Source organism: Scatophagus argus, chromosome 6 (assembly GCF_020382885.2).
Source record: "Scatophagus argus isolate fScaArg1 chromosome 6, fScaArg1.pri, whole genome shotgun sequence".
Taxonomy (NCBI): Eukaryota; Metazoa; Chordata; class Actinopteri; family Scatophagidae; genus Scatophagus; species Scatophagus argus.
In genome coordinates this window covers 6435242-6462752 of record NC_058498.1, presented here as the reverse complement: position 1 = coordinate 6462752, position 27511 = coordinate 6435242, and the positions used below count along the sequence as shown (strand labels likewise).

At 40.4% G+C, this 27511-nt stretch overlaps 3 protein-coding genes across 4 annotated transcripts; 1 reads left to right on the top strand and 2 right to left on the bottom strand.

Annotated features, from left to right (window-relative positions):
- Positions 1-68: 68 nt before the first annotated feature.
- ttc4 (tetratricopeptide repeat domain 4) lies at positions 69-4945 on the top strand. Of its 2 annotated transcripts, XR_006843589.1 has the most exons (11): positions 69-360; positions 524-641; positions 755-916; positions 1056-1133; positions 1263-1387; positions 1896-1982; positions 2170-2411; positions 2596-2680; positions 2974-3056; positions 3501-3740; positions 4621-4945. XR_006843589.1 is itself a non-coding variant. In XM_046391642.1 (10 exons), exons 1-10 carry the CDS (start codon positions 250-252, stop codon positions 3598-3600), a joined length of 1191 nt encoding a protein of 396 aa, XP_046247598.1. In that variant the 5' UTR covers positions 69-249; the 3' UTR covers positions 3601-4945. The 2 variants fall into 2 exon arrangements, 1 of the variants encoding a protein (XP_046247598.1); XM_046391642.1 differs by having other exon boundaries at positions 3501-4945.
- Positions 4052-17671, bottom strand: LOC124060543 (cornifelin homolog B-like). The gene is made up of 10 exons (XM_046391643.1): positions 17114-17671; positions 16216-16300; positions 15854-16041; positions 10726-11680; positions 8684-8755; positions 7054-7182; positions 5914-6838; positions 5597-5692; positions 5403-5498; positions 4052-4866 (listed from the first exon to the last, which is right to left on the bottom strand). The coding sequence occupies exons 2-4, from the start codon at positions 16280-16282 to the stop codon at positions 11480-11482; spliced, it is 456 nt and encodes a 151-aa protein (XP_046247599.1). The 5' UTR covers positions 16283-16300; positions 17114-17671; the 3' UTR covers positions 4052-4866; positions 5403-5498; positions 5597-5692; positions 5914-6838; positions 7054-7182; positions 8684-8755; positions 10726-11479.
- Positions 17672-17803: 132 nt separating this feature from the next.
- ttc22 (tetratricopeptide repeat domain 22) lies at positions 17804-23709 on the bottom strand. Its single transcript, XM_046391638.1, has 9 exons — positions 23412-23709; positions 23018-23307; positions 21694-21994; positions 21242-21297; positions 21047-21162; positions 20704-20822; positions 19508-19669; positions 19077-19229; positions 17804-18994 (listed from the first exon to the last, which is right to left on the bottom strand). Exons 2-9 carry the CDS (start codon positions 23278-23280, stop codon positions 18458-18460), a joined length of 1707 nt encoding a protein of 568 aa, XP_046247594.1. The 5' UTR covers positions 23281-23307; positions 23412-23709; the 3' UTR covers positions 17804-18457.
- Between the last annotated feature and the right edge of the window lie 3802 nt (positions 23710-27511).

Genomic DNA, 27511 nt, shown 5'->3' with positions numbered 1-27511 from the left:
TTAATACAAAATAACAAACCGTACTGAAAATATGACTTTAGCGGAGGTGGAACTAATGTATCTCTACGTTGTTTCCACACGGAACTTTATACATGTAGTACCACCCGGGCACATGTGTAAACGAGCTGGGTTGGTTTTTAAAGTAGCTCACGTTTGTACAGCCGACGAGTTGGTTTCAGTAATCTACAGGAGTTTATAAGGGTTTTGTGAACAATAAAACAGTCGTTCAGAAATATATTTTGATCGAAAATGGCGTCCTCAGAGGGGCAATATGACAGTGACGATGGCATGGACGAGTTCATGGACAAATTTAAGACCCTCGGATATAAAAATGCCTTTTCCGAGGACAACTGGGAAGAGGTAAGAAACTATAGCCTATATCAACATCAGCAAGGAGGCATTATTTCTGCGCCAGTTTGATTGTGTTAACTTGTGTTGTTGTAAGCTAGTAAGCTAACTGGTAACATAAACAGATACGTTTCCCGTCCATCCGCTGTGATCCATCACTTCTTGTATTTTTCAGGAGTTTGATAAAATACCCATGTTCATGAAAAAAGCCCCCGACGAGATTGACCCCAAAAAATACCCAGAACTAGCTTGTCTACAGGCCATGATCCATGATGAAGACAGACCTCCGGAAGGTAGGTGGACCACCAGTCCGTCAAGCTTCAGAAGCACCTCATGTTTGTCGTCAGTGTAAACTGCTTTGTAACTGTGAGAAACAATCCGGCTCGTTTGCCTCATTTCTCCCCAGAGCAAGCAAACAGCCTGAAAGATGAGGGAAACGCGTTTTTCAAAGAGAAGGACTACCAAAAGGCCATTCTGTGCTACACAGCAGGCTTGAAGAAGAACTGCGGGGACCAGGAAATCAACACTATTCTCCTCACCAACCGGGCCGCAGCTCACTTCCACCTGGGTTAGGATTTCTTGTATGCCATACAGGCACATCAGTACTAAAGACGTGTACAGGCTTACACGGCGTCAGAGACTCATATTGTCTTTAATTATTTTTCATTCTTTATTTCATCCTCCCTTCTCTGGTTGGTGTCACACAGGTAACATGCGCTCTGCACTGAATGATGCTGCAGCTGCAAAGAAGGTCAAACCGGACCACCTTAAAGCACTGGTCAGAGGTGTGTAGTATAAACATACAGGTCTGTCACCTGCAGCGACATCTTTTCACAAGATATGACAATAAATATGGTTAGAGAGCAAATCACTGCTTAGAACAATGACAGAAAATAATGTTTGTGTCTCTGCAGGTGTTCAGTGTTGTATAGAGCTGCGCCTCTTTGCAGAGGCCATGCAGTGGTGTGATGAGGGCCTGAAGGCTCATCCTACTGACAAGAAGCTGCTGGAGCTGAGAGCATCTGCGGATAAACACAAGGTACAATCACCAAGGAGTTCAGTTGATTTTCGGGTGGAGGTTTTAGTTTTAGTCAAGTTTAAATCTCTGGTTTTTTCGCTTCTCTGCCTTTTGGCTAAGACGGCGGTCGCCTCCTTTTGGTGGTATTTCTTTTGCCTTCCAGTGTCATTAAGGTATTACCAGCTTTTTGGAGGATATTCCCTACTTAAAAATTTAAAAAAAAAAGGTGGCCTGGAGGTTGAAGAAGCGACTTGTGATTGGAAGGTCGCTGGTTCGATTCCCCCACCAGACGGGCAGGAAAAAAATTGAGTGTGGTGGAGTGATAATGTCTCCAGCCCCAGCTGATGTGCCCTTGAGCAAGGCACTTAACCCCCAATATGCTCCCCGGGCGCTTGACGCAGCCCACTGTTCCTGTGTGTTTCATCGCATGTTGCATGTGTGTGTGTTTCAATCAGTGATGGGTTAAATGCAGAGAAGTAATTTCCCAGTTTGGGATTAATAAAGTAACTTCATTTACTTTGTGCATTAGAGAGCAGCAGAGAGAGACGCCAGGAAGGCCAAAGCCAAAGAAAAAAAGCTGCACGGCGAGAAGGAAGCTCTCCTAACTGCTATAAAGGTACGCAAACTTTCCCTCAGTCAAGTGTGAAATCTGTGCAGTTAAGACTTATGTGATACCGGAAGCAAACAAACAAACAAATCTGACACGTGCTGTATGACTATCAAGTGTGCATTAACATGATGCAAGCTCTGTTCTTCTACTTTTTGTGGTGATCGTCAGGCACATTTTTGTGTGCTTTACGCAGGATCGAGGCATCAAGCTCGCCCAGCCCGTGAAGCATCGTCAGCACGGTTCAGACAGCGAGGATGAGGACGAAGGCTCCTCAGCAGCGATATCGCAGCTGAGTCTGGACGGCCTCAGCTCCAAAGAGGTCACGGGGGCTCAGGTCTTCCTGGACCAGCAGGGCTCCCTGCACTGGCCTGTTCTTTTCCTGTATCCGGAACACCAGCAGAGTGACTTCATCTCTGCTTTCTGTGAGAGCAACTGGTAAACTCCTCCTGTTCTTTTTGTCTGTTTTGATTTAGTGTATTTTTGTCCTTATTGTAGCCAAGGTGTAGTTTAATTTATGGCAGCTAATCAGAGTATTTCGCATGTCAACCTTTATCCATTTGAGCTGACTAAATAATTAAAGTAAAACTGAGATAAATCTGTTTCTGTTGTCTGGTTTCAGTTTCATAGATCACTTGGCAGTCATGTTTGGAGAAGAACTTCCACCCTGGGACACGGACAGAAAATACCATCCTCAAAATTTGCAGGTTTGTGTTTGCCGATTATTTGTCACCCATAATCAATAAGAGTAGAATAAGCCAAAATGAGCTTTCTGACCATAAGAAATATTTGGGAATCCTTCACACCACCATCCTGCATAGTCTTTTATGTTTTGTTTTGCATCCTTAAACTTGTCAAACAAAGTGCTAGTTTGACCTGTGATATTAAACACCATGTAGATACAATTGAGTTCAAGTAATCAAAAGTAAGTAAAGCTTTTAAATGACAGTTATTTATTTTTGATCCTAATGAGCCACATTTTGACCTTTCCTCACCCCAGCTGTACTTTGAAGATGAACAGAAGGAGACGCTTTACCAAGTAAACCCAGAGACGTCACTTTTAAAAGTGTTGCAGCATAAAAGGTACGTCCATTAATTCTGTTTTTCATAAGCGGAACCTCATTTTGATTTATGCCTTTTTTATTTAAAGATATAAGACATTAAAATTTCCGCATTAAAATGTCCAGAAACAAGCCAGCTGTTGTTGTCGTTTCCGACTATGTTCAATCTTAGAGAAATTCATAGTTGGGTCACAGTAACAGTACGTGTCATTTGCTCACCAGAGAGCGAAGAAGGAAATACAATGTGACTAAACGTATCGTGAATGAAATTTTCTAACATTTCTGTCACATCGGATAGACAGCTTAACAGTGAAGACCACAACTCCCATGATCCACACTACTTTGTTTTTGTCTGCACTCCACTGCTGTTTAATGAGGATATATTTGTACCCTGGTGTCAAGGTTTCCTGTCCTGATGCACTAACGTCCTTCACTTTCGTCTCCGTCCTTTCTCTTCTGTTAACAGGTTTTTTATCAAGGGAGGCACTCCCAGTTTCATCATTCTGGTCCAAGGCTCCTTATTCTGGAAGCAGTTTTTAACAGGGAAGAAAATACAAGGACTGTGAAAATACTGCCCTTCAACTCTGACTTTTAACACACAAAATTCTCTGTTCTTGAAACGAGACCGTGGCCGAGAGCAGGACACACTGCTCACAAGAGACACTTTCTAATGACAAGAAGAGCAAAAAGGGTAAAAACAAGTGATGTAAGTAAACATAACAAAATGACAACAAAGCCTTCTGACTTTGTCCCTGACTTTTATAAGACTGGTGAGTCTCTTCCTAATCGTAGCAGAATGTCCCTGAGTGGCGTTACGCGTCTCAGCGTTGCTCACCAACAGAAACGATGAGCAAAAGCTCGTTCAGCTTCGCATTACTTTGGATGTCGAAACTTCTTTATTGAAAGGAAGAGACGAATTTGTTTTGTCTGAACACACTCACCAGTCACCTGAGAGTGATCCAGATTTGCTTCGACCTGACTGAATTTATTTGGAGCTTATTAACAAAAATATCAAGACAAACTTAATTCAAATTTAATATTCTGTTCACCATAACACCCAGAACAGAAATTAAAATCATTTGAGCTAATAGTCCTTTAAAACAAGTAAAGGTTAAGTATTACACTGTAAAACCTGACAAGTTAGTTGAACTCAAACCATTTGAGGAAACAGATTGCATTTGAACCATTTAAGTTTATTAACTTAAATCTGATTTAAGTTAATTAAGTTAAATCAAATAATCTTGTAGTTGAATTGTTAACTTAAGTAATCATTGTAAAGGTAGCTTGGGTAAATTAAGTTACAGTTACTGTTCCAATCAAGTTACCTGAACTTAAAACTAACAAGTATATCACACTTGCATGTAACATCTCCAAACTAATTTAAAATGTGTGAATTTAATTGATCAGAATTAAGTCACATTAACTTAAATGGCTCTTCTTTACACAAATGCTGCCTCTGAAGTTACAGAAAGTGTTTTTCTTTCACTACAATAAATAACAACATTCTAGTTCCCAAATCCCATTCATTCTAGCGCATTTCTCAATGCCTGCAATGTATGTTTGAGCTGCTTTCTCCCATCATTCAGATCTAAGAGGACAACCTGGATGAATCCAAAGAAGCCACTTAACTTCTCAGGGTACCTCAAATGGAGGGCATAGACCAGTCCAAACAATATAACAGGTGCATCAGTCCACGATCTGTGTGACATGACAACCTGATCCTCGAGAACAACCGACACGTGCTGTGTTTCTAAGGGAACTTCAGACGCTTCCTCCTCGTTGACCACGGCCACCAGAACCACTGCTCCTTCCTGGTTTGCTTCCAAGTCATCCTGAATAAAACAATAAAGGAGAAAAAGATGTGTACGTCTAATTTTACAAATAATGACGCTTATTAAAAGGCTGACGATTGTTGATCGTTTCTTATTTTCACCAACATGATGTGCATTCATCCCAAAATATTCCCTTGCATCCACACACATGCCAGAGCACACACACGACTGACCAGAAATTCAATAACTTCCTATGACGCTCATATATCAATGTTCAATGTTTTGGTTAATTAGTATGGAGCTAAATTAGGGTCAAATAATTTATTCCAAATAAAATAATTTAGTTTTTTTTAAAAATAAATTCTTGTATTTTTCAAATTTCCATTATCAAAACTTGAACTTTGAGTTTCAAATGTCTTTTTCAAATGAATGAAATTTATGACCCTAATTTATCTCCAAAAATTAGAGGACTACAAATCAGAATTAAGTACCAAGACTGTAAAACTAGCACATTCCCAGTTAATTTGCAACGTTTGAAATTCTGTTGAAATTAATGTGTGTGATGAGACCTAATGTCAACCACATTTCACAAATACCTTGCAAGTTCTGAAGATCTCTGAAGAATCCTCCTTCAAGTACAGAGGTAGGCTGGCCAAGGCTGCCGTTCGAGCTGCACAGATGTTGTTTTTGTCCTATTGCAAGACAGTGCATACATAAGGGATGTTAGTGTTCACTCTTCACATTCAACACCAGCGTAATGTGTAAAATAATAACAAAAAAGAAAATTTACCTGTTCCTCAAAAGCCATCATAATCGCTCTTCTGACCAAAGATGCCACTCCTCCTCTTTTTGTACAGCTTTAGCAGATGGGGTGTGTACTTGTCGACTGCAGAAAAGAAAGCAGATGGCAGATTTTGATTTGTGATCCTGTGGATTTCACTATAGAGCTGCATGAAAAACAAAAGCCATGTGATATTGTAACACTGGGCTTTTCAGACAAACAGACATACCAAATTACTCAAGACTACTCTACTAACTACTCAAATCTAATGACTACTTTGATGGTTTATGCATATTTTTAAGCATAAATTTTAACTTTATACTAACTTGTGCTTCAGAAAAGAGTGCAGATCATCTGTCCATAAGTTCAGCAACTGGAGGAGCTTAAGTCACAATTTCTTCACGTCTGAGAGCAAACGTATGTTGCATATGTGGATGGATGAATATCATGTCTCTTTCCATCGATGTACTCTTGAACTGCTCCACCTTTAGGTCTCAAGGGTCTGCTTAGTTTCTCCATGGGGCTAGCTGGGAAGGAAGTTGACTTCCCCTCTCCTGGGTCTTCTGATACTGGCCCTGGATGCTGCACCCTCTGGATTGGTCCTGTTACGCTTTCCTGCATTCACAGCCACATCCTTTATGCCTGCCCTGCTCAGTTTGATCCTCGTAGCCTCTTTTGGAACAATTTTCTTTCAGACTGGGGTGCTTGTTCACCAGATCCTCTGCAGCCAATCCAATCTGTTTGGTACTGGGATATGCTTAATGTTTGTACAACTCAGCAGTCATTACATCCAGTATGTTGTGCTTTTGGTCCCTGGTCAACATGGCAGTTTTTCCCTCTCTCACGTAGGCAGAGTTGCCCTCTCTTACAACATGCTCAACCTCATGTGAGAAATCTGGAACAATAAAGATGGCTGGACATCGGCAAAGTCACTCTGGTGATACTGTGTTATCAGACAACAGCATAGTGTCATCTGTGCTAGTTGAACTCAATGACTAACTATCGTAATAGTGGCCTTAGATGGTAGGTCCTCCATGTTAATCAAATTGCACAGGGCATTGGCAAATTCTGGATCTTGAAACTGAAGGCGAAAGTTATAGTCCAGATTCAGCTTATCCTTCACTTCACATATGAGGGCTTTTACAGTTTCAGAACAAGAGGGCAAAATAAGCCTCTCAGTATTGACATCATCAAGGACCACCCTTAGTTTGAGAACATCAGTTGCTTCCATTTACACTGTGATAAGGAAACCTGAAACACAAAGACAAAACGAAAAAAAACAAACTTTCCACTAGCTGCTTAACAACTAACACATATCAATACACACACTGAATACATGTTTGTTTCTCACTGGTGTGCACCAAGTTAGACACACATGTAGTCCAGCTAATCATTCTCTGATTATAAGATGCACACAGAGAACATGCTCCTATATAACATGGCTCATAGTAGACAAAAGGCTTTACCTTTCATTACTTTGTCAAGAGTGTGGAAGGAGGCTAGTATTCATAGCAGGCTCCAAATGATCTTCAGTCTCCTCTGGTTCACTGGGAGAGAACAGGCTGGGGATGGCTGCTTGCTCCTTTAGTCAGACACTGAAATGAAATGTTTAGTTGTCAGAATTAGCCTGCCTGAAACTTTGCAGACAATCTGTGGCATTTGATCAGTTAGCTGACTCAGAGATTTCACTCATTGGCCTGTTAGCTCATATGAAAGAAGATGAAAGTGACATATTTTGTCATTGGAGGGAACTCACTCCAACAAAATTTGTGCTCTGCATTTAACCCACCCAAGTGACGTGCACACACACACAGCAAACCCGGGGCAGTGGGAGACCGCATGCAGCGCCCGGGGAGCAGTGGGGGTTAGGTACCTTGCTCAAGGGTACCTCAGCCATGGACACCGGTACGGGGAATCAAACCAGCGATCCACCGGTTACGGGTCCGACACCCTAACCGCTGATCCACGACTGCCCCTAAAACCCACGCAGGCACAGGGAGAACATGCAAATTCCACATAGAAGGGCCCAGACCGGGATTCGAACCTGGAACCCTCTTGCTATGAGGCGACAGTGCTAACCACTGCACCACCGTGACCGCAAATGCTCAACATATCAGGTCTCTTAGGAATAGGAAGATATCACTTCCAATGAGCAATATGTTTAAAGTTTAAGATTAAAGATTAAAGTGACATATTTTGTCATTGAAGGGAACTCACTCCAACGAAATTTGTTCTCTGCATTTAACCCACCCAAGTGACGTGCACACACACACAGCAAACCCGGGGCAGTGGGCGACCGCGTGCAGCGCCCGGGGAGCAGTGGGGGTTAGGTACCTTGCTCAAGGGTACCTCAGCCATGGACACCGGGACGGGGACTCAAACCAGCGGTTCGGTCCACCGGTTACGGGTCCGACACCCTAACCGCTGATCCACGACTGCCCCTAATCTCTTTGAACATGGGCAAGGCAGCATGTGTCCCACTACATACAAACACCCACCATAAAAGTTGTGCCTTGAATGGTTGCCTGTTTTGTGCCATAAACACAGCTGCTGTCTGTAATGCTCGACACTGAACGTGTCTGTGAACGTGTATCAATACGCAATGATTAAATAAAGGCCGACTCCACATTTGAAGTTTGTACAGGTGGCTTGAAAAATATTTGTGATGACAGACAAAATGTTTTGATGTCTCTCTGTCAATGTTTTCAGTACATTTTTGTAGTTATGAGTGGCACGAACTATATTTTTAAAAACTTTCCTCAAATCTCAATGTCCAGCGATGCACCAGAGGACCAAAGCACTTTATGTTACAAAGACAGTGTTCAATATAATGATGTTTTGGTCACAGTCTTAAGTTGGGGAAGACTTTCTGAAGGAGTTGCATGTGATCTGAAAGCTTGCAGGCCATGTACTGGATGGTATTATCTGTGAAATTATGAGTATGGTTCTCATGCCCATTCCCAACAATTGTTCCTTGACTGGCAAAATTTAGAGGAACTGGGTGAGTGCGGTCAACCTTATCAGAATGCTGGTAGGGAAAACACTGGACTGCTTTATTCAGCTCCTCCAAAGTGAAATATTTCTTTGCAATCAAACCTTTCAAACAGTGCGCCAACTCCATGGGGACCACACCTTCAAACAGGTCATGCAGAACATCAGGAGGAAATCCTGTGATGGGATGGAAATAGAAGAGATGGTCAGAGAGAACACAACTCTGTTTTACACCACAATCATCTTCACTGTCATTGGTCTGCTCTCGAACAAGAGTATCATGGAAGTCTTTGGTTCTCATCTCAAAACTTCCAGTTACTGCATCTGATTTCTGTCAGAATGGCAAGGAAAAATCTGCAGAAATATGTAGACCTGAAACTCTCATTGAAACCAGCTAGCCCACAGGCAGCAAGATTACCAGCCATAACAGAATAGGCTGTGCCTTTGAGACAGTTACCAAACGCTTCAATGTAGACACCCACTTCTTCAAGAGTTTTTAGGTACTTCTAGACAGGTGTAAAAACCTTCTCATATCCAAACTGTCGTACATCTTTTGAGTTGCACAAAAGGGCCAACTGAGTAGAATGGAGGACTGAACGATACTTAACTGATATGTTAGCTAAAGTCCAGTAGACTGCACATACTTTGTGATTTTTTTTAATGTTCCTAAAGGGTTTGCAATTTCAAAATCATCAACATATAGTATTATGGAAAATTTCTGACCCTCATCTGAAAGATGTTGATTTCCCTTATAGTGAGAGCCATCACAATGTCACATATACTGTCCAGGCTTATGTGATGCTGTTTCTTTGACTTTCTCAAGAACATCAAGTGATTGCAACAGGAGATGTGAGAATAGATACATACATGTATGTGCTGTGATGACTCAATGAGGTATTCTACAGGCTTAACATATGGAAATTTTTCCCCAAAATAAGATTTTCTCCTCCTAGCTGTTGACAGTGGTCCTTCAGAGGTCATAGATTTATGCAAAACAAATGTGTCTGTGAAAGTACAGTCATGTTTTTTCAGTATCTTGATTACATTTTCTATGACAACAGGTTCTCACAGTGAAAACAAATGATCAATGTGCTCAGTGAGTTCCTGTGTTTCCCTCTGTGATACACAGAGAATAGTTTGCATTTTCAAAAAGAAGGCAGTCAGATTGTACTGTAACTGCTCTGTTAATCCCTCAGTGCTACTGTGTGCTGCTGAGACATCTTCATCATCATTTGGTTGCTCCACAGAATCATGTTCAATGTCACCGTCCTGAGAAACATCTGGGAGATTTTGCACTACAACTGCTCCATCACAGTCTGATGCATTTTGATGTTCGCTGCATTTGGGGGCATTAAATGTGGCGTAAACATTTGTTTTAAACTCACAAGCTGTAAATGGCCATGGCACCATTTCCTTTTTTCTTAAATGTCCCGTTATATGACTGTACACTTCCCTCTCAACAAATGGCTACTTAAAATCACACACAGGGCAATGAAATGCCCGATTAATCATCAGATCACTACCGTAACCACCGACCACTCTTCTAGCTGAATGGTTTCTTGACAAATGTACCTTTAGGGAATTAAAAGTTGTGAATGTGCACATGCAGATAGTATACAAGCAAGGTAAGGGAAAAACTGTGGACTACTGATCATGGTAGAGTCTGTAATGTCTCAACAACTTTATTTACAAAGAACTAGAAAACTCACAAAACTAACATTTCCACATATTTTCATCAAACAATTACATTTATTCTCAAGTCTGCTCTGGTAAAGTTGTAAACAAAAACACTTTTGCCCGGAAAAATGGCGACCGCGGCACATAATGCATTGCGAGCGGAAAGCGCCAAATCCAGGCGCGAGCTAAATGAACATCATGGTTAGTGCTAGCTTACACTGAAAGCCCACAAGCTAACATCTTCATGTATATTCTTCTTACACTTAATTTAGTCAAGTCGCTCACTGAATAGCGGTTAACGGTTGTTTTATCAAACCATGCTGTTTGCAAGCTAGTGCTAACGTTTGAAAACTATAAGATAACGTTACATGCTTCAACGCCCACGCTGTGCTTGTTCAAAGAGCCCGACAAACGACCGGCTCGCCCCAAAAATCATGCGCAGCAGCAATAAAATAATACAACAAAGTTACCTTGTGAGGTGGACAAATGTTCTTGTGCAGCGCCAGCTAATAAACGATGACTCCGGTTCCAGCAAAACAATCCAGGCTACTCCAGCAGCGAGTCGGCGACAGCAAACCACATAGCAAACACACCTGCGCTTGCTCCTCGGGCTGACGTTGGTTGCGGAGTGACGTCAGTGACGTGCGCAAACACTTTGAGTCTGGACGCTTCGCGAGGACAGTGTATTTATTTGATAAATGTGTTGATTTGATGAAGGGAAAAAGTGACGACAAAGGTGTATTTTAGTCTCTATTTTAGTTGCAAATGTACTTGGTTAATCAATTATCTAAATCGTGCTTGATTCATTTTCTGATATTAATCCTATTTCTTGTGCGATCAACATCAAACACAGATCTTACAAAGCTTTTTTTTGGATGCATTCTTTGTTCACAATAAACAGAATTATAAACTAAAATGACAATAACAAAAGAATAAAAATGCTAAATGGCAGCCCACTAACTTACATTTTTATGATATAAACATAACCTATAGTAAATGAGTTAGTTGAATGAGCTGGAATTGCATCACCAACACTTTAAGTGCACTCAAAGCAACGGACTTACTACTTCAACATTTCATTTTTGAGTTACTTTAATTAATGGAAATGAGTGACTCTGACTTTTTCAAAGTTTGCGTCAACTTTACTTATTTATTAAGATGTACTGTTAGGTTTTACAGGGTAATATTATGAGGTCTTAATAAAATGAGAAGCCACCACGGGGCTCAGTAAGGCGCCATCATGACCCCTGCTGGCATCGGGTTTGCTGGCATCATCATGACTGGTTGGGGCTGCATGTTGACCACTGTTGTCTGCACGTTGATGACTGTGAGAGTTTCTTTGCGATATTTTAATTCGCGTTGCATTTGACACCAGGAGCACCACATGCAGAAACAGGACACTGCTATGTCCTTGCAGAGCGAGCCCTGCGGAGAAGAAAAGAGGAAACGTTTTAAATACCTCACTTTAATTCAACGTGTTGAGAAATTCTGCTAACGTCAGCTTTGAATCCGTCACACCTTGATGTTATACTTGTGTCGAATGGCCGCCCTTAGAGACAAGACAGCGGGAGGAGGAAACAGTGGCATCCCACAGGCTGTCATCACGGAAAAGCTGCAGAAGTCACATAATGGGAGACAGTTGTTCTCTCCAAATTTTCCTGAAACAGTGCAGGCAAGGCAAGGCAAGCACCAGAAACCATAGCAGCCTGAAAAACACAGCAGAGTGAGTCAAACGCTTAAGTGACTTGACAATACTAAAGAATGTCAAAAAAATAAATAAATAAATAAATAATCTTAGTTAAATTTGTGGTATTGATTCTTACAAGTACTGGCATCCTCAAAGCAGTCCAACAGGCTGCTGTTCCATTCTGAGGGTTGTTCTGCCATTGGTTGTTGGACAATTTAAGCCACAGATCATGAACAATAAACCTTTTAACAGAAAAATCAAATCAAAAACTTCATTTAACATATAAAGAAAGCTCATCTGTGTGTATTGTATTGTCCTAATCTATCAGATATGAGCACATGTAAAAATGAAACACATTTATCCTCTAGACTGGACATCCTGACGAGACTATGAAGCACCTTGTTGCAAACCTTCTTCGTGAGAGAATGAGTTGATTTCACGTAACGTTTGAACCACAGCTGACTGCTAAAGGTCCACATGAATACGTTTATTATTCAAATAAGCTGCTGCTTTTCTGTTTATGTTATTTTTTTTAATTTTTATTTTATTTTCATTTAAGAAGTGAGAGTGTCTCAAGAGCTTCGAGTGTGCCTGTGGCAGCTCCCAGTTTCACTTTGTGGTAGTTTGAACAAATGAATTTCCTGTTAAGTCTGCCTTCACTTTTGGCAACTGTGTTTTGATTTAATACATCAACATAATTTATTTTCAGCACTGATTAACACATAAACACCTACAGGATGACAGCCAATGGGCAAACAAATCAGTTACAAAAATTGTAAATAAAATACACAGACTGGCAGGAAAAATAAAATGAAAACTGGTAACATATGAGAAAAATACTATAAATGTTGACTACCTACAATATGATATATTAGAACAGTGTATAATTTATATGCTGCCTATATTGTGATGCAGTGTACATGTAAAACAACATTATATTCTGATACAAGTATGTTCTTTAAGGATGTGCTCCAACACTCTATGACAATATGAAGCAGCTGCGAAGTCCTAAAACAATCTAACTGGTAAAATGTGTGTAAGATGTATGTGTGTGTATGCGTGTGTGTGAGTGAATTTAATTGGCTGAGTTACAATGAAAGTGAAAAGATATTTTTTTGTCTTCAAAAGCAATAAAAATATAAAAATGTACTTTTTTTTCAGCATTTCAGATCAAAAGTTAGGATGAAGATGTGAAATTTATTGTCAGTTTAAATATGTTCTTACCTGAGCGAGACCGGCGACCTGCTCTGCGACTTTGAAGCTGTGACTTTGGATTAGGAGTGGCACCTTTTTGTGTACCTGTTTATCTGTGTCAGATAAACATAAACAATGCTGAAAAACCTGAGTCTGAGTTTTCCGGTTTAAACACAGGAACAAAGACATCCAAAGCAAATCAGTTTGAGAGGGAAACATTTCCTCTTTCTTTGTGTTTGACTACAGGACAGCATATTAATAAATATAGTTCATCATGATCTTTATGTAATATTTAGTCTTTAATTTGAGCTTTTAAGTCTTGTGCTTTGCATGATGACAGCAGCACAATCGGGTCAGTTTTCTTTCCTGCTGTCTTACATGTCATCCATGGTTTGACGTCTTAAATCTGCTATGCTGGAAATGTAAGCATTTCCTGCTGAGACTCCGTGACACACTGCTGACACACAGTGCATGCTGAGTGACACACTGGTGCATTTAATTGTTCAGTTGTGGTTTATCTTATTTATCCTGTTTCCTGCAACTCTATTGTTATTTTAAATGTCAGTTTGTTTCAGCCTACAACAGTACACACGATCACTGTGGAGGAAATTCCACTCGAGTTGGCAGGTCCGATGTGGCTGCTGGGTGTTTCCCAGGATGCAACTCCTGATGACAAGAACTTGATCAAAAAAAGTCAGCAGGTTAGGATGATCACATCCAACAAGCTCGGAGGGTTTGGTCTTTCTGACATCTGATGACAAGGCCTTACAAACACAAAACTGTTCTCCCAGTGTGCCACAATAGCATCATCGCCTCTCCATAAACTGAACTTAAAGAGATCTACGTGTTGGTATGTGTGAAGGTAAGCTCACATGTGAAAGAAAGGCATTGATAAAATCCATTTTATATTTCACTTTGATGCACCTGTGATTGAACTCTGCTGGAGAGCAGTGATCTGTGAAGCCAGTCCCGTTCTGATATCACAGCAACACATCACTGTTGTGTCTTTCTGGGCAGTGAAATGTAAGTATAGCACCACATGAGCGTGAACAGACATGTGGCTAAAGGTCGATTGTGTTGATCTGACCTGAACAGTGGAAAAAATAGAGTCCGACACACACACACACACACAATGTTTATTACCTCCAGTTCTTCAGCAGACATGGATTACGACCCGGGGTTCACTGAGCATATCTGCTGTTCACTCTTTTATGTATTTGTTTGTAGTCATGTGGCCAGTCAGGTGAATCCTTCTGCACAGGTACTTCTATGATGCGTCTGTGCATTTGTTTCATGCCTGAAGACTGACTTGGGACCAAAATGTCACATAATAAATATTTACGGAGGTCTAGTGTTCAGACTCTGACTGACTGACTGACACTCCTGTCCAGTACGTAGAATTATTTTGGGTGTGTTCTCAACCAAAAACAAAACAAAAAAACCTTACAGCCCACATGTTAGCTAGACAGCTCGCGTCACTTTTTTGGGGGGTCGTCCTGGTCTGATTACAGTAATACCCGGTAATAAGACACCCATTTGATCTGTAGATTCACTTTACTAACATCTCATAACATTAATACTTAAATTTTACTTGTTTTTAAGGACTATTTGGTCAAATGATTTCAATTTCTGTCCTGGTTTTTCTTGTTAAAACAAAGAGCGGCCCAAAGAGCACTCACAATTACCTGTGATAACTGTGAATTGTTTGAATATTTTTACATTTTTTTACATTCATAAATTTGCGATTTTACCCTCATCAACACACAGACACCAGCCATCAATTTATTTTCAAGCAATTATTGCTACAGAAATAAAAATCCTTCACAATGCTATGGGATAATCTTGATGACACAATGTTATATGGCTCAATCATACATAATTCCTTCATTAATTTCATTAATAATAATGAAAAAAGTAAAAAAAAAAAGTCAAGTAAGTCTTTAGTAATGATCAGGAAACAGATGCAGGCCTTGGCCCTCTGATCCATCCTCCAGCCTAAGTTTAAGTTTATAACAATTGTCCATTTTTATATTACAGCAGATTTTAGAAAGAGAGAGAAGCTGAAAATGGTTGTTGTAATTGCAGCATTATAAGCCTGAAATTTATCCAGCAAACACATCTTTGTACTTCACTGATAAATTCTCTTTTCAGTGCAGTTTCAGTGTAGTAACAGCAGCAAGTTCAACTTCCTACTGGAAAAAAGATCAGGTCAAAACAAGGACCCTAGTCTTCATCTCAGACCCACACCTAATGAAAAATAATCACATTTAACGGTGAACAACCACAACATAGTCAAACCACAGATACATTTACATGAGCTAAATCTTTACTTTTTTTTAATTATTATTTATTTAGCATACAGTAGACCAATGAGAAGCCACAGAACTCAGTATGAAGCCACAACAACACCTTGGCTCACAAAACCAGCAGGAGGCGGGTTTCCAGGAGCCGTCATCATTGAAGCGGGCTGCATGTTCACAACGACAGTGGAGTTTTTCTTGCGATGTTTCAGCTCACGATGCATCTGACACCAGGAGCACCACTCACAGAAACAGGAAGTCGCAATATCCTTACAATAACTACCCTGTGGAGAGCAAAATTACACTGTTTTTACTGTATTCCTCAGGTGTTATTTTGTATAAATGTACATGAGGCTTTCATTTAAACATATATGTATATATATAAACTTATAGATATAAGTTTCACAAGTGTTATACCTTGATACCATATCTGTGTCGAATGCCAACCCGTATAGCCAGTGCTGCAGGAGGCACACACAGAGGTAAACCACAGGATGCTGTTATGGCAGGGCTGCATATGTCACATATAGGGAGGCAACGGTTCTCCCCAACAGCTCCCGAAACCGTGCAGGCAAGGCAAGGGCAGCACCAGAAACCATAGCAGCCTGAAAGACAAGCAACTTTAAGCTGTAGTACGGTTATAATAAATCGCTTAAGTGAGGAAAAAGTTTTGAGTAGATTAAGCCCTTTGAGACAAACTGCTTGTAAAAATGGGCTATACAAATAAAGTTGACTTGACTTGACTTGATATGACTGAAAGTTATGGTGTTGAATCTTACAAGAGCTGCAGTCGTCACAGCAGCTGAAGAGTCCGCTGCTCCACTCAGTCAAAGGTTGTACAGCCATTGGCTCTAGAGCCTCACCCTGAAATTAAACAGCACACAACAACAGTACTTTATTGTTTTTGCTAAACAACAGCATTTTAATTAATTTACACGTTCTTTATTTCATAGAATGCCAGAATACCAGCCCTGCATTATGTAAAGACAATTACAGTACAAATATGTTTCTAATCTAATCGAATATCATCCTTATTATTGTCTGTAGCTGCAATACTCAAATTCCACTCTACCTGTAGTTTAACTGTGTTCTCGCTAGGCTACAGGCTTCATAGAGAGATTGAAAAGAACTGCAATGAGCAGCAGGAGTTTGACTTTTGTGTCCTTATTTTGAAAACTCATTCAACTCATTCTCTGTGTGTGATAGGACATACTGGTATGTCCTATCACATGGGTTTGTACAGTAAACAACGATTTTTCAGGGATTTGAATTAAATCACTATTTCCCATCCATTTTAAATAAAAAAGAGACACTGACAACAGAGGAAGAAGCTGTAGTGACAGAGAAAAGTCTTCACTTAGTTTCCTTTGCTCAGCCAACATATGCAGCAGAGTGTGTGAGACGCAGATTTAAGCAATGATTATCCAAGCAGCCACTTTTCATTGTGTTTGTGCATTTTATGAATGAATTTCTTCATTGCCAGTAAGCAGCTGTGAAGTCACCTGGTATGCAATCCAACAGTGACTTGTAGTCAGAAATAACAAAGAAACCTCTGTTTTTGTGTAAAGGGTAGCATTTTCTAGTGTGAGTTTACAGTATATCAGATTAAGCTTTTGTTTTACTTTACTACTTTACTTTACTAGATAAATTTGTTCATAACAAACCAAAAAATCTTACCTGATAAGCTCGAAGTTTTGCTGTCACCTCTGCAAGCTGTGAAAAAACTATGTGTAGTATGAGGAGTGGCACATCCTTCACATTGAGCTAAAGCAATGCTGCAGAACCTGAACCTGAATGCATTGCAAAAGAGTGAGCAACAGTGAGCATCAGTCAGCATACTTTTTATTAACACAAGTGTGGAAAGACCAGTCAGACAATAGGTTTCAACGAAATTCCCAACCCTCGAACAAATCAAAACCGAATTCCTATTAGTTCAGTTTAATTACTGCTTCATCTACAATGTTTTACCTTGTTCTTCCATGGATGTCACACATCATCGCCTTTTTTCAGGTCACAATGCTTTTTGCGATTTTTATTTTACATTTACTTGACTGGGAGCCTACATTTATTTTAACTTGTACTTTGTGGCTTTATTTAACATAAGGCTGAATAATTTATCAAAATATTATCAAAAGTTATTGTCTTTTTTTCTGTAAAAATGAAATGAAAACCATTTCCACTAAAATCCTAGTGGATTTAAGATAGATTTAATGACTCACTGTAGCAACACAAAATCTCTATGGACATTTCACACAATCACACGTTTTTTCTTTTTTAAATATTTTAACCTTTAATTAACTTTAATCATTTTAATTTATCCCAGTTTTTCTCATCTGTCTGTAAATAACAACCACAGATTACATAATGAGTGATTCAAAACTAGTTTAGTTTTATTTATAGTCTTTCTAAAGTTCTTGTGACATGTGATTTAATTCTTTTTGCATTAAAACCAGAACATGTCATAAGCCAGGTAACATCTCAATGGTGTATACCGCCACCTGCTGGTCATCAGTGGTGGCAGAACTTTTATCACATGAAGGAGAGGTAGTCAAGCATGATTTAAATACTCCCAAGCAGAAATAAAACTGGTTGTGCTGGGTTTTAAGGGCTAATCTGAATAGTGGTCATTTATATGTAGACAGGCATATGGGGCATCCTGACCGAATACACCAGAGCTCCCTCTCTATCTCTTCAATCCAGCAATGCTTTTGAAAGTCGTGACCGTCTTATTTTGCACAAAATCTCAAGGAGTTTAGCATATTTTCATTGTAAAGCGTTGTAAAGTGAGTTGTAACACTGTGAGTGTAGGTTACTCAATAGATCCAACCTTTTCAAAAGTTGTTGAAAAAAACCCAAGCAAATTAATGAGAAGAATCACAGCTTAAAAACATACACAGTTACACAGTAAAGACATCTTAATTACAGCACATGACTGCTGCTCATGTTTTAGCTGTGAAATGCTGTCAAGAGGTTCATTAATTACTTTAATGTCTGTATATTCATTAAAGTCACACATTTGCTTCATGTAAAGGAGAAAGACTTTGCCACTGGTTTCTTCTTAACCAGTTGTTTCGGCACCACAGTTTCGAGTAGCCTCCTCACTAGGTTCAGTCTGCCTGTCCTGATCAGAGCCCGGGATAACTCTGTGACCTCCGCTGTGTGAGTCCTGTAAAGGCACCTCAGCTCTGCCTTCACGATGTCCCCAGGGTACCTCTCCTCTGCTCTTTGCACCCACAGCTCCAGTTGGGTGATGGCAGGACTTGGCTCTGGGCCTCCTTGCATGAACAGAGCCAGGAGGGCCTGTAGAAGGCAGCGCAGAGCTGTGGTGTCTGTGCTCCCTGGTCTCTCTAACTCCACAGCCTGTTTGAAGCAGTCTGCAGCATTCTGCTCCTCACCCTTCAGCAAGAGGCAACGACCTCTCAGTACGTGAAGGTCCGGCAAGCTGTCACCCAGCTCAAACTGCAGGGCGTGGGACAAGCTAACCAATGCGCAGTTCACTGCCCCTTCATCCACCAAAAGACTCTCCTGGAGTGCATCAACGCCCATGTAGTAGTACACCTAACAGAAAAAACAGAAATCTGAAAGTCCTGTTGCTATAGAATATCCATTTATTTTGCTCATTAGTAGTTTGTGTCTTTACCTGCGCCATCTCTAGATGAGTCCGTAGACATGGATGGACAATAAGGACCTTGTCCAAGTCTTTTCTGGCCTCAGTTAGCATCTGTCGATCTGGGATTCCACCTTGACCATGTTTTGCCTTTTCCAGGTCCCTGGCATAGAGCATCATATTGATCTAAAAGGAAAAAAAATATTTGCACTATACACCTTTAAAATAACATTTTCTATTACATGTATGGAAACCAGGACTTTATCCTAGCATTTGAAGGATAACATTTCCCTTTTATCACACAAACATCTACTTGTAAAAAAAAAATATGTGAATTCTATGCCTCTTTCACCCTGTTAAAATTACTGACAGTTTCTATGGATTAAAAGGGATTCCACAGGGTGTTTGACAGAGTTCCGCCTGTTTGGTTTTGGCACTGACTTGATGCACTACAGCTGCAGTACCTTGGCACGGGTACAGTACGCCTGCCAGTTGAGCTCTGGATCTGGGAGCACATTTAGGGCCATGTTGCAGATCCCTGTGGCCATCTCATGTTTGCCCAACAGAAAGAAGACCTTTGCCAGGAGGTTCAGGGTGAATGCATCATCACTGGCCAAGTTTATGGCCTGAGGGCACAGACAGTCATAATGTTATGGTCAAAATATTGGAAAAAAGAGGTAGTTGTAGAACAAATTCTTCTGTTAAGCAGGACTGAAATTGCAGTGTCACATGTAAGACTTGTCCTCATAATTGGAGAGATCTAATAATAACATTAAGGACACTTTTATTTCATGAGAGAGGTGGGCGATTGCTAAAAAAATCTCTGATACTATATTATTAATCCCAGAGGAGAAATGAGAGTGCAGCAGAATAAGAAACAAATTACATAAACAAGAGAATAATACTAACAAACAGGACAGGTAAGTCATGACATTGGATAAAACACCAAAAATTCAATGATTGTGACTAAATCGGGAATCAATTAACATTAGTACCGTAAAATAGAACTGACTACACAAAAGCCAGGCTAATTGTCAAATTAAGCTAGCTGACCTTCAAGCCAGCCAGAGTTTATTACAACACCAAGCCAACACCAATAGAAGAACAACGTTAAGTCTCAAAACTGTCCCACAAAAACCAGGAAGAAAAAAGCGAGAACAGTTAGCATAACTAGCACGTAACTAGCTTGAATGCTGTATTAAAAACACAGTGGCCTCAGACAGCTTAGTCAATAGGCCACTGGTTGCAGCAACAATTATTTTAATAAATCAAATTACAAACAACAGTGCAAAACAGCCATTATAAACTGCATACATATAGGTAATCCTCCCCCAAGGACATTTGGAGAGTAACAAGATGAAAAGTGGCCGTCAGTATTTGGTCACAAATCTAATAAAAAACAGCAGCTGTAGTAATGTAAGTTAAGCTGCAGTAGTTGTTGCTAATATCAACAGTATGTTCAGCTGAAATTAAGTGGTGATAGATAAACTTTTATTTAAATAAAAGTTCCAGGGATTTTCATAAGTGCTGGGCCTTAAGAAGTGGGGAACTGTGAGATCGAACAACTTCTAGATTAGGTCTCGATATAACTCACCCACGTTTTTTCTTTTCTGGACTGTGTGATATTTGGTGAGATATCTAAACGTGTGGATTAGCTTACAGTTCCATAGCAGGACAGGGGATCAGAGGCTGAGTAACCACAGTCATGTATGGACATGGGCACAGTGTTGAACTCTTCCTTTCTCTCCAACATGACGCCGACATAACACCAGGCAAGAGCTGAGGGGAGAGATCAGAAAGTCTTTACCAGATTCTGCTTTGTCTAACCAGAGACTATGGAAAGTTCTCTACAATAGTCAATGGACATTTGCAAAGTTCAGAACTGTGGAAAGATTGCAGCACCTAAACCAAATATCACCAGCGGAGCTGTGCAGTGAACACAACGCCTCTCAGTCTACGACAGAGCAGATGCATTCGCAGAGAAAATTCACTGGGGTGTTTACCTTTATTTCGTGTTTTCTCACATTCTAATGTTTCTTTGAGAAGTTTCAGTCCCTTGTTGAAGTGGGAGAGTCTGGAGTATTCAGAGTCCTCTTTAGTCTTTACTATGTCATCCAGTCTGCAGAGAGAAAATGACTTTGTACAAATTAATATATACACAGTGATGCACTGCTCATCTTTTGATGTCAGTCTCGTACCTTATATAGATGGTTGCCATTTTAAAATACCAGCTTCGTTTTTCCTCTATTGGTATCTGAAAAACAACAATATTTCTTTAGTAATTCTTTACTAATAGCCTTAATAGGCTTAATAGCCTAGCAACATCCATGTATTCTTGTATCATCTGAGCATAGACACACCTAACATATCCTCCAGCTTCAGTAAAAACAATTGCACTAGAAATTAAATTAGTCATAGAAAAGCACTGGATTCAACAATAACTAATGATTGCTAACACTGTGTGATTAAAACACCACCCAATAAAATGGAAGGTCATAAGTCACCCAGTGATGCATGTTGATTCATCACAAAGCCAGTCATGGTTTCAGTGCTCCTCCTTACATTTACACCCTAAATGTAAATCCTCCTGTTAAACATACATTTACAGCTTTGTTCTGAGTATTACTGTACATATATGTTTCCATCTCACCAGGTGACCCCCATAGTCCAGAGCTCTGTTGAAAAGTGTTAGTGCCGCCGTCAGCCTTTCCCTCAGGTCGTCCTCATTGTCCAGTTCCACATCATGGGGATACACATAGGCCTGCTCAGCCAGACAACGAGCCGCCAGGAGCCTGGCCTCTTCCTGAGAGGCCTCTCCACCATCTAAGCCCATAAGGTGGGACACTTTCTCCACACACTCAGCTGTGTCCAGCTCTCTCCCCAGCTTGTCGTACACATAACCCAGGTTGGCCCATGCATTCAGGTTACCAGGGTCTTCTTTACAGATGCTTCTGAATGGCCAACATTACACACACACACACACAAAAAAAGATTTCTGTGATCTCTAAAGGATGAGTCCTTCCTTTTTGTTTGGTGTCCCCTTACTTTTGCTCTGGTGCTACCATAAGTTTGACATTTTTAGCTTTACTGAAATGTGTTGATGTTGTCTTGTATGGATGATAAATGGATTGATAACAAAATTTTTCTTGGTTAAATGGATAAAATGACAAATTCTGTACTTGGCACAAAATACCACTGTGCCAAAGTACAGGCTCAGGAAAATGGTATTTCTGTAATGTGAACTTTACACGTCACAGTAGTAAAGCACAAGTACAAAATAAGATGCATAACTTGGATAAAAGAACTAAGATAACTGAGATATTTAGATAAAACTAAGGTAAGCTATGTAGATAAAACTAAAGCAATATCATATGAACATCCATACAATGCGAAGCAGTAGAACAGAAAAAGGCGACAGTACTACAAGCACCATCTCCAAAAAATAGAATAATAAAGTGGTTAACCAGAGGGTAATTACAGTAAACAAAATTATAGTTCATTATGAGTGGAGCTGGGTAGTGGGTTAAGTCTGATATCTGCACAGAGCAGTTAGGAACATGAAAATTATGTGTTAATCTTAGTGACTCGTATGTTATATGTCTAAGCCAAATGAGTCTCTTGTGTGTATGGTGTGTTTGTTATGCAGTTTTTAAGATTCCTGTGACTTTATGACAGGGTGGTCTTGACTTTGGTTAATGTTTTACTGTAAGGTTGGGTTGGACTCTTAGGCTGTCTTTTGTACTGCGGTGCAGGAGGCCAGTGTGGTGGCCTCACAGAGATTACATATATGCATTAAGAAACATTTCAACCTGTATGGTGTTTCAGAGTGCTACAGAATCAGAATTAATGGAATTAAAAACATATTAACAGTCAAGATCTCTTGTGAACTCATGCATCAACACTGTCTCAGAATGAGCTCTCTTGCTCAATGAATGTTCTGGCTTTTTAAAAAGCAAATGATAGCATGTGATCACCTGAATATTTCCTCAGCTGCGTCCAGATGTTCGAGGTGAAAAGCCAGTAGGCCCAGCAGATTTCGGACGGCGTACTGCAGATATCCAGTTTCAGCCTCTAGTTCGCCTCTCAGGCTCTCCTGTTTTAAGTAAGTGTCCCTGAGTCTCAGCTTCACAGGCCCAACAGGGTCACAGTTGAGGTTGAGCTCCAGGTGGAAGTGACCAGGGATGTAGTCCATGTCCTCTATGAGAAACTCAATGTCCTCTGTGCTGTCTGCCTCCATGGCCTCCAGCTCCGCCTACTCCACCTGCTATTTAAAAAAGACAAGAAATTTATAAAGACAAAAAATATATATGCTTTTATTTATCACCTGTTTGTATATATTCTGACCTAAAATCCTTCATAATAAAATACCTCTTGTCCTCCTCAGCCTATGGTTCACTCTACTGTGAAAGAATTCCTCCACCCACTCTTGTCATCCCAGTGTGGACAAGTTGAACAGGTTAGTCTTGGGAGTGACGAGGGAGTGGAATGAGCGTAAGGTGGAAACAGTGAAAAACTATGGATGAATACACTTTATCACATCAAGTCCCCCTTTCGATTCTCATAAATACATACAATTTTAGTCATTCTTGGTATTAATTTTTCCTTTTCAAAATGGAGATGACATCACCTCTGAGTTGTTTTTTCTTGTCTGGCAAATACGAATTCCTTACAGTTCATTCTGGCAGAATGTAATTTATCTTGAATCTTCAGTTTTGTAAAAATGCTTTTAACACCTTGTTTTGGAGAACGTTTCAGTTAACCCCCACCACCTGTCCCTGCCTGTGTCAACCGCAGCCAGCTCAAGAATGCGAACCACCAGGATGAGCGTAACTGACGCAACGAAGGAAACTCAGAGAAACGTTCTTCCTGCTTCCTCCTGCTCATTTGACCAGTCATTTCAAGATGAGTTAATCATCAAAAGATAAACATGTAGCTGTATGATGTGTTGTTGACAGAGCATGTAAAGACCTGTAAAGGGATTTGAAGATCCTCACCTGAACAAAAGCAAACATGTACTGTGAATCCTTGTTATCCTGAAAGTCACAGTTTTATCACAAAAGATCAGATACACACACGATGACCACAGTTTTGTTTCTGAATGCTTTTGCATACAAAACCAAACTCTTCCACCAGGGGGTAAACTTGTATTATGTTTATGACTGGCTGTGGAGCTCAACAGAGACGTGTTTGAATCCACTATCATATGCTCTGTCTCAATGGACTTTCCTGGCCCACATCGAAAGCAGTTCTCAAGCAAGTGCAAACCCGCTAAGAAGACAGGGAGAAACTCCACAAAGCCTGAGCACACAAGAGACCTCTGGAGAGATAATTCAAAGAGAGATCAGCTCTTCTCTGACAGCGGGGGTGCAACAGTAGCTGTGGGCGAAAACAAATCAATTATTTAAAAAAAAAGTCCAGTGAGAGTAAGTGAAACTCAAGTATACCAGTATAAAGAAGTAACTCCTGGGAAGTCCTCAGTGTAATGGAAAAGTTCTCTGCTTTGAATAATAATACAGTAGCAATAAGAAAAATATTTTTTTACTGGACAGTGACGAGGATGACGAGGACACAGGTTGGAAGGACAGGGGCGGGTTGATGAATCAGATACTCAAAGATGGAGGAAGCCCAGGATTTCTGAATAGTTCGCTAGAAAACAGGAAGCAGGAAAGAAAAGTGAGTCCTATCTGAAAAGGAAGTGGTTTGGAGGAAGAGAGCTCAGCTGGCAGCAGTGGACCATCAGAGCACAAATGTCAAGTATTTCAAATACCAACCAGGCATTTTTTTTGACATACTCAAAAACTGGATCACCTGGAACAAACCCACACAAATGTGAGGCGAACATGCGAGCCCACACACAGATTCCTCAGTCAGGTTTGAACAGTTCTGAGTTCACCTGGGCTGCCCTGAAAAATACTGAGAGTTGCATAATGTGCGTTTAGTATACTGTAGATTTGAATCCTCGTGGGCAGCCTTTTCCATTTGTACCATGTGGGTGTACAAAAATCTGAAAACGGTTGCTGTTGCCATGGTGGCCATTGTGGATACCAGGCTGATTGCATGGTTAAATACTGCTTACAGATGCTTGTTTGCACTATGAAAGGAAGATACAGAATTTAACTGCCATTTTGCTTATAAAGGTTCCAACTTAGATGCTAGATTTTACATCCTGGCAGCTAAGAGACAAAACAAAGGTATTATGGGGATGATGTTGACCCCTCATAATTCCTGTAGCCTTTAAAGTACTCCCTTGTATAGGATTAGGACCTGTGTCCCACATGCGGATAAAGGTCTTTTTGCTTTAAACCTAACCCCTTGTTAGCCTACTTAATTGTTTTGGTGTCTGTCTTAATTTCAGGCGCAAAGGACAGGGTATAACTGATGAAGAGAAATAAACAGGAAGTCAGGTATGCTGGTATGCTTTGACCTGTACGAAAGAGAGCAAGGGGCGGCAACAACGAAGCATCAAAGTTCCCTGAAATTCTTCTCAGCAAAGATACATTGACAGGAGCGCTGGGGAGACTGGGGGCCCCTCATGAGACTTGACACTAAATACAAAGGATCATAGGATCACAGGAAAGTCTCATTAATGCAGACTTCGTACCTTCCTAACCCCCACCCCGACAAGATGAGCTCCTCTGTTATTAATACCTTTGTTACATTATTATTATTAAGAATCCTGTATGCTCTTCATCTCATGCTGAAAAAGGAGCCTCGCTTTGGTACCCAGACTCAGCAGCTCTTATATCAGAGAGGGCGACACAGCCCTAATCCTCTTCACGCCCTGAATCCTGCTTTTAACACATTGTCATTTCATACAAATGTCCATCCCCATTTTTAGTGCAGACTCCCCCCTTTATCCCTCGTTCCCCTGAGACACACTTGTACATTTAATTAGTGCTTATAGTGCAGCTGAAAACCCCTCTGCCTTTCTGAGCCACTGTCTGACTATGGCTGTATTTCCATTCTCAGTCAGCTTGAGCAAGTGTTCAGAGTGGAAAGCAGCTCTTCAGCTCTCCCCTGGCTGCAGCTTACACCTCTGAATGTCTCTTTGCACTGTTTAAACAACATCTAATGGTAAGTATGCAGGGCATCAATAAATCTTTGCAGAGTAAATTTACCAAAATTGATGGCTAATGGTGCAATTGTTAACAAAAAAACGTCCTACTTTTGTTTCATCATGGGTAACTACATTTAATGACCTTGTTAGTCGTTTATTTTTGTTACTTACCACTTGTGGATAAAATAATCTCCCAATATGGACGCATAAGCAACTTTTAAAATACTTTCCCCCCTAAGCCTTAAGGAAAGTGTCAGGGGGAAATTATGTCTGCCATAGACTTTATTAAATTGTCTAACTTACCATTTCCATTGACAGCAGCTTTTAATCCCTATGGCCCCAAAATGTAGCCAATACAATACGTCAGCTCACCAGTCTCATAACGAGGAGCTTTAACCTGATGTATTATGGCAGCCACACGGCTCCTGCTTTCACATGAGGAGGTCCAGGCCTGATGAGGAAAAATCTGCCCAGACTGACTCTGTGTAGGCTGGGATAATGTTGTCATGGCAAGCCACAGGGCATGAATGTGTGTGTGTAAGTGTGTTGAAAGTAATGCGATAGCCTTAAGTAACACAGACATCTGTCGTACTTCATTACACTGATTAGACTCTTCATCCACCCCAACCCACAGGGGCTGAAATGATTTGAAATCAGCTGAACACTTACTGCAACCATAATTTGAGCTGCTAAGATTTCTGGAAAAAATGGCAGCAATTAAAATTTAACGTCTAGACAGCTGAAACTGAATGCTGCAAAAAGATTTATAACTGCTTTGGTAGAGCTTTATTTTGTGTTTTTACAGAGTCGATGGAACAACATGTCTGTTCATGCTGCTCAATTAGATGACAATATGTCATGGATTAATACATAAACAAGCTTTGGTATTTGTGCTACAGACTGTGGTTTGGTGTGAAAATGATGTTTAAGAAAATGTGTGCATAATTAATGGCCCAATCACAGGCGTGATTCTGAAAACCTCAGGAGCCCCGGGGTCACCACATGCATGCCAGTGGGGTTTGGAAATCTGATTATTGATATTTTGTCAGGGAATTTACAACACTCAAGTGCAATAAGAACAAAGGTGGTTCTGTGCATCTTTTGGTGAATAAAGTTTTTTGAAATTACGTCAAACAACTGACATATATAACCCCATGAGCCAAGTGCTTCTCAGTTTGAGAACAGCAAACTTCCAAGGGGGGGGCTTTAGCACACTTGTGGTTTACTGTCTTCATCATCCAAAAAGCATTTTGCCTCTGACACCTTTCAGCACTACTAATGTTTCAACGCCACTGTGTCTCAGAGCTGAAAGTGTTCAAGTATTAGTCTCCTTGCTAAATTAAATGCTCAAATTCAGTCACTGAGCTCTGGTCCCTTTTCTCCACTGAAGTAAATAAACCAGTTAAAACTA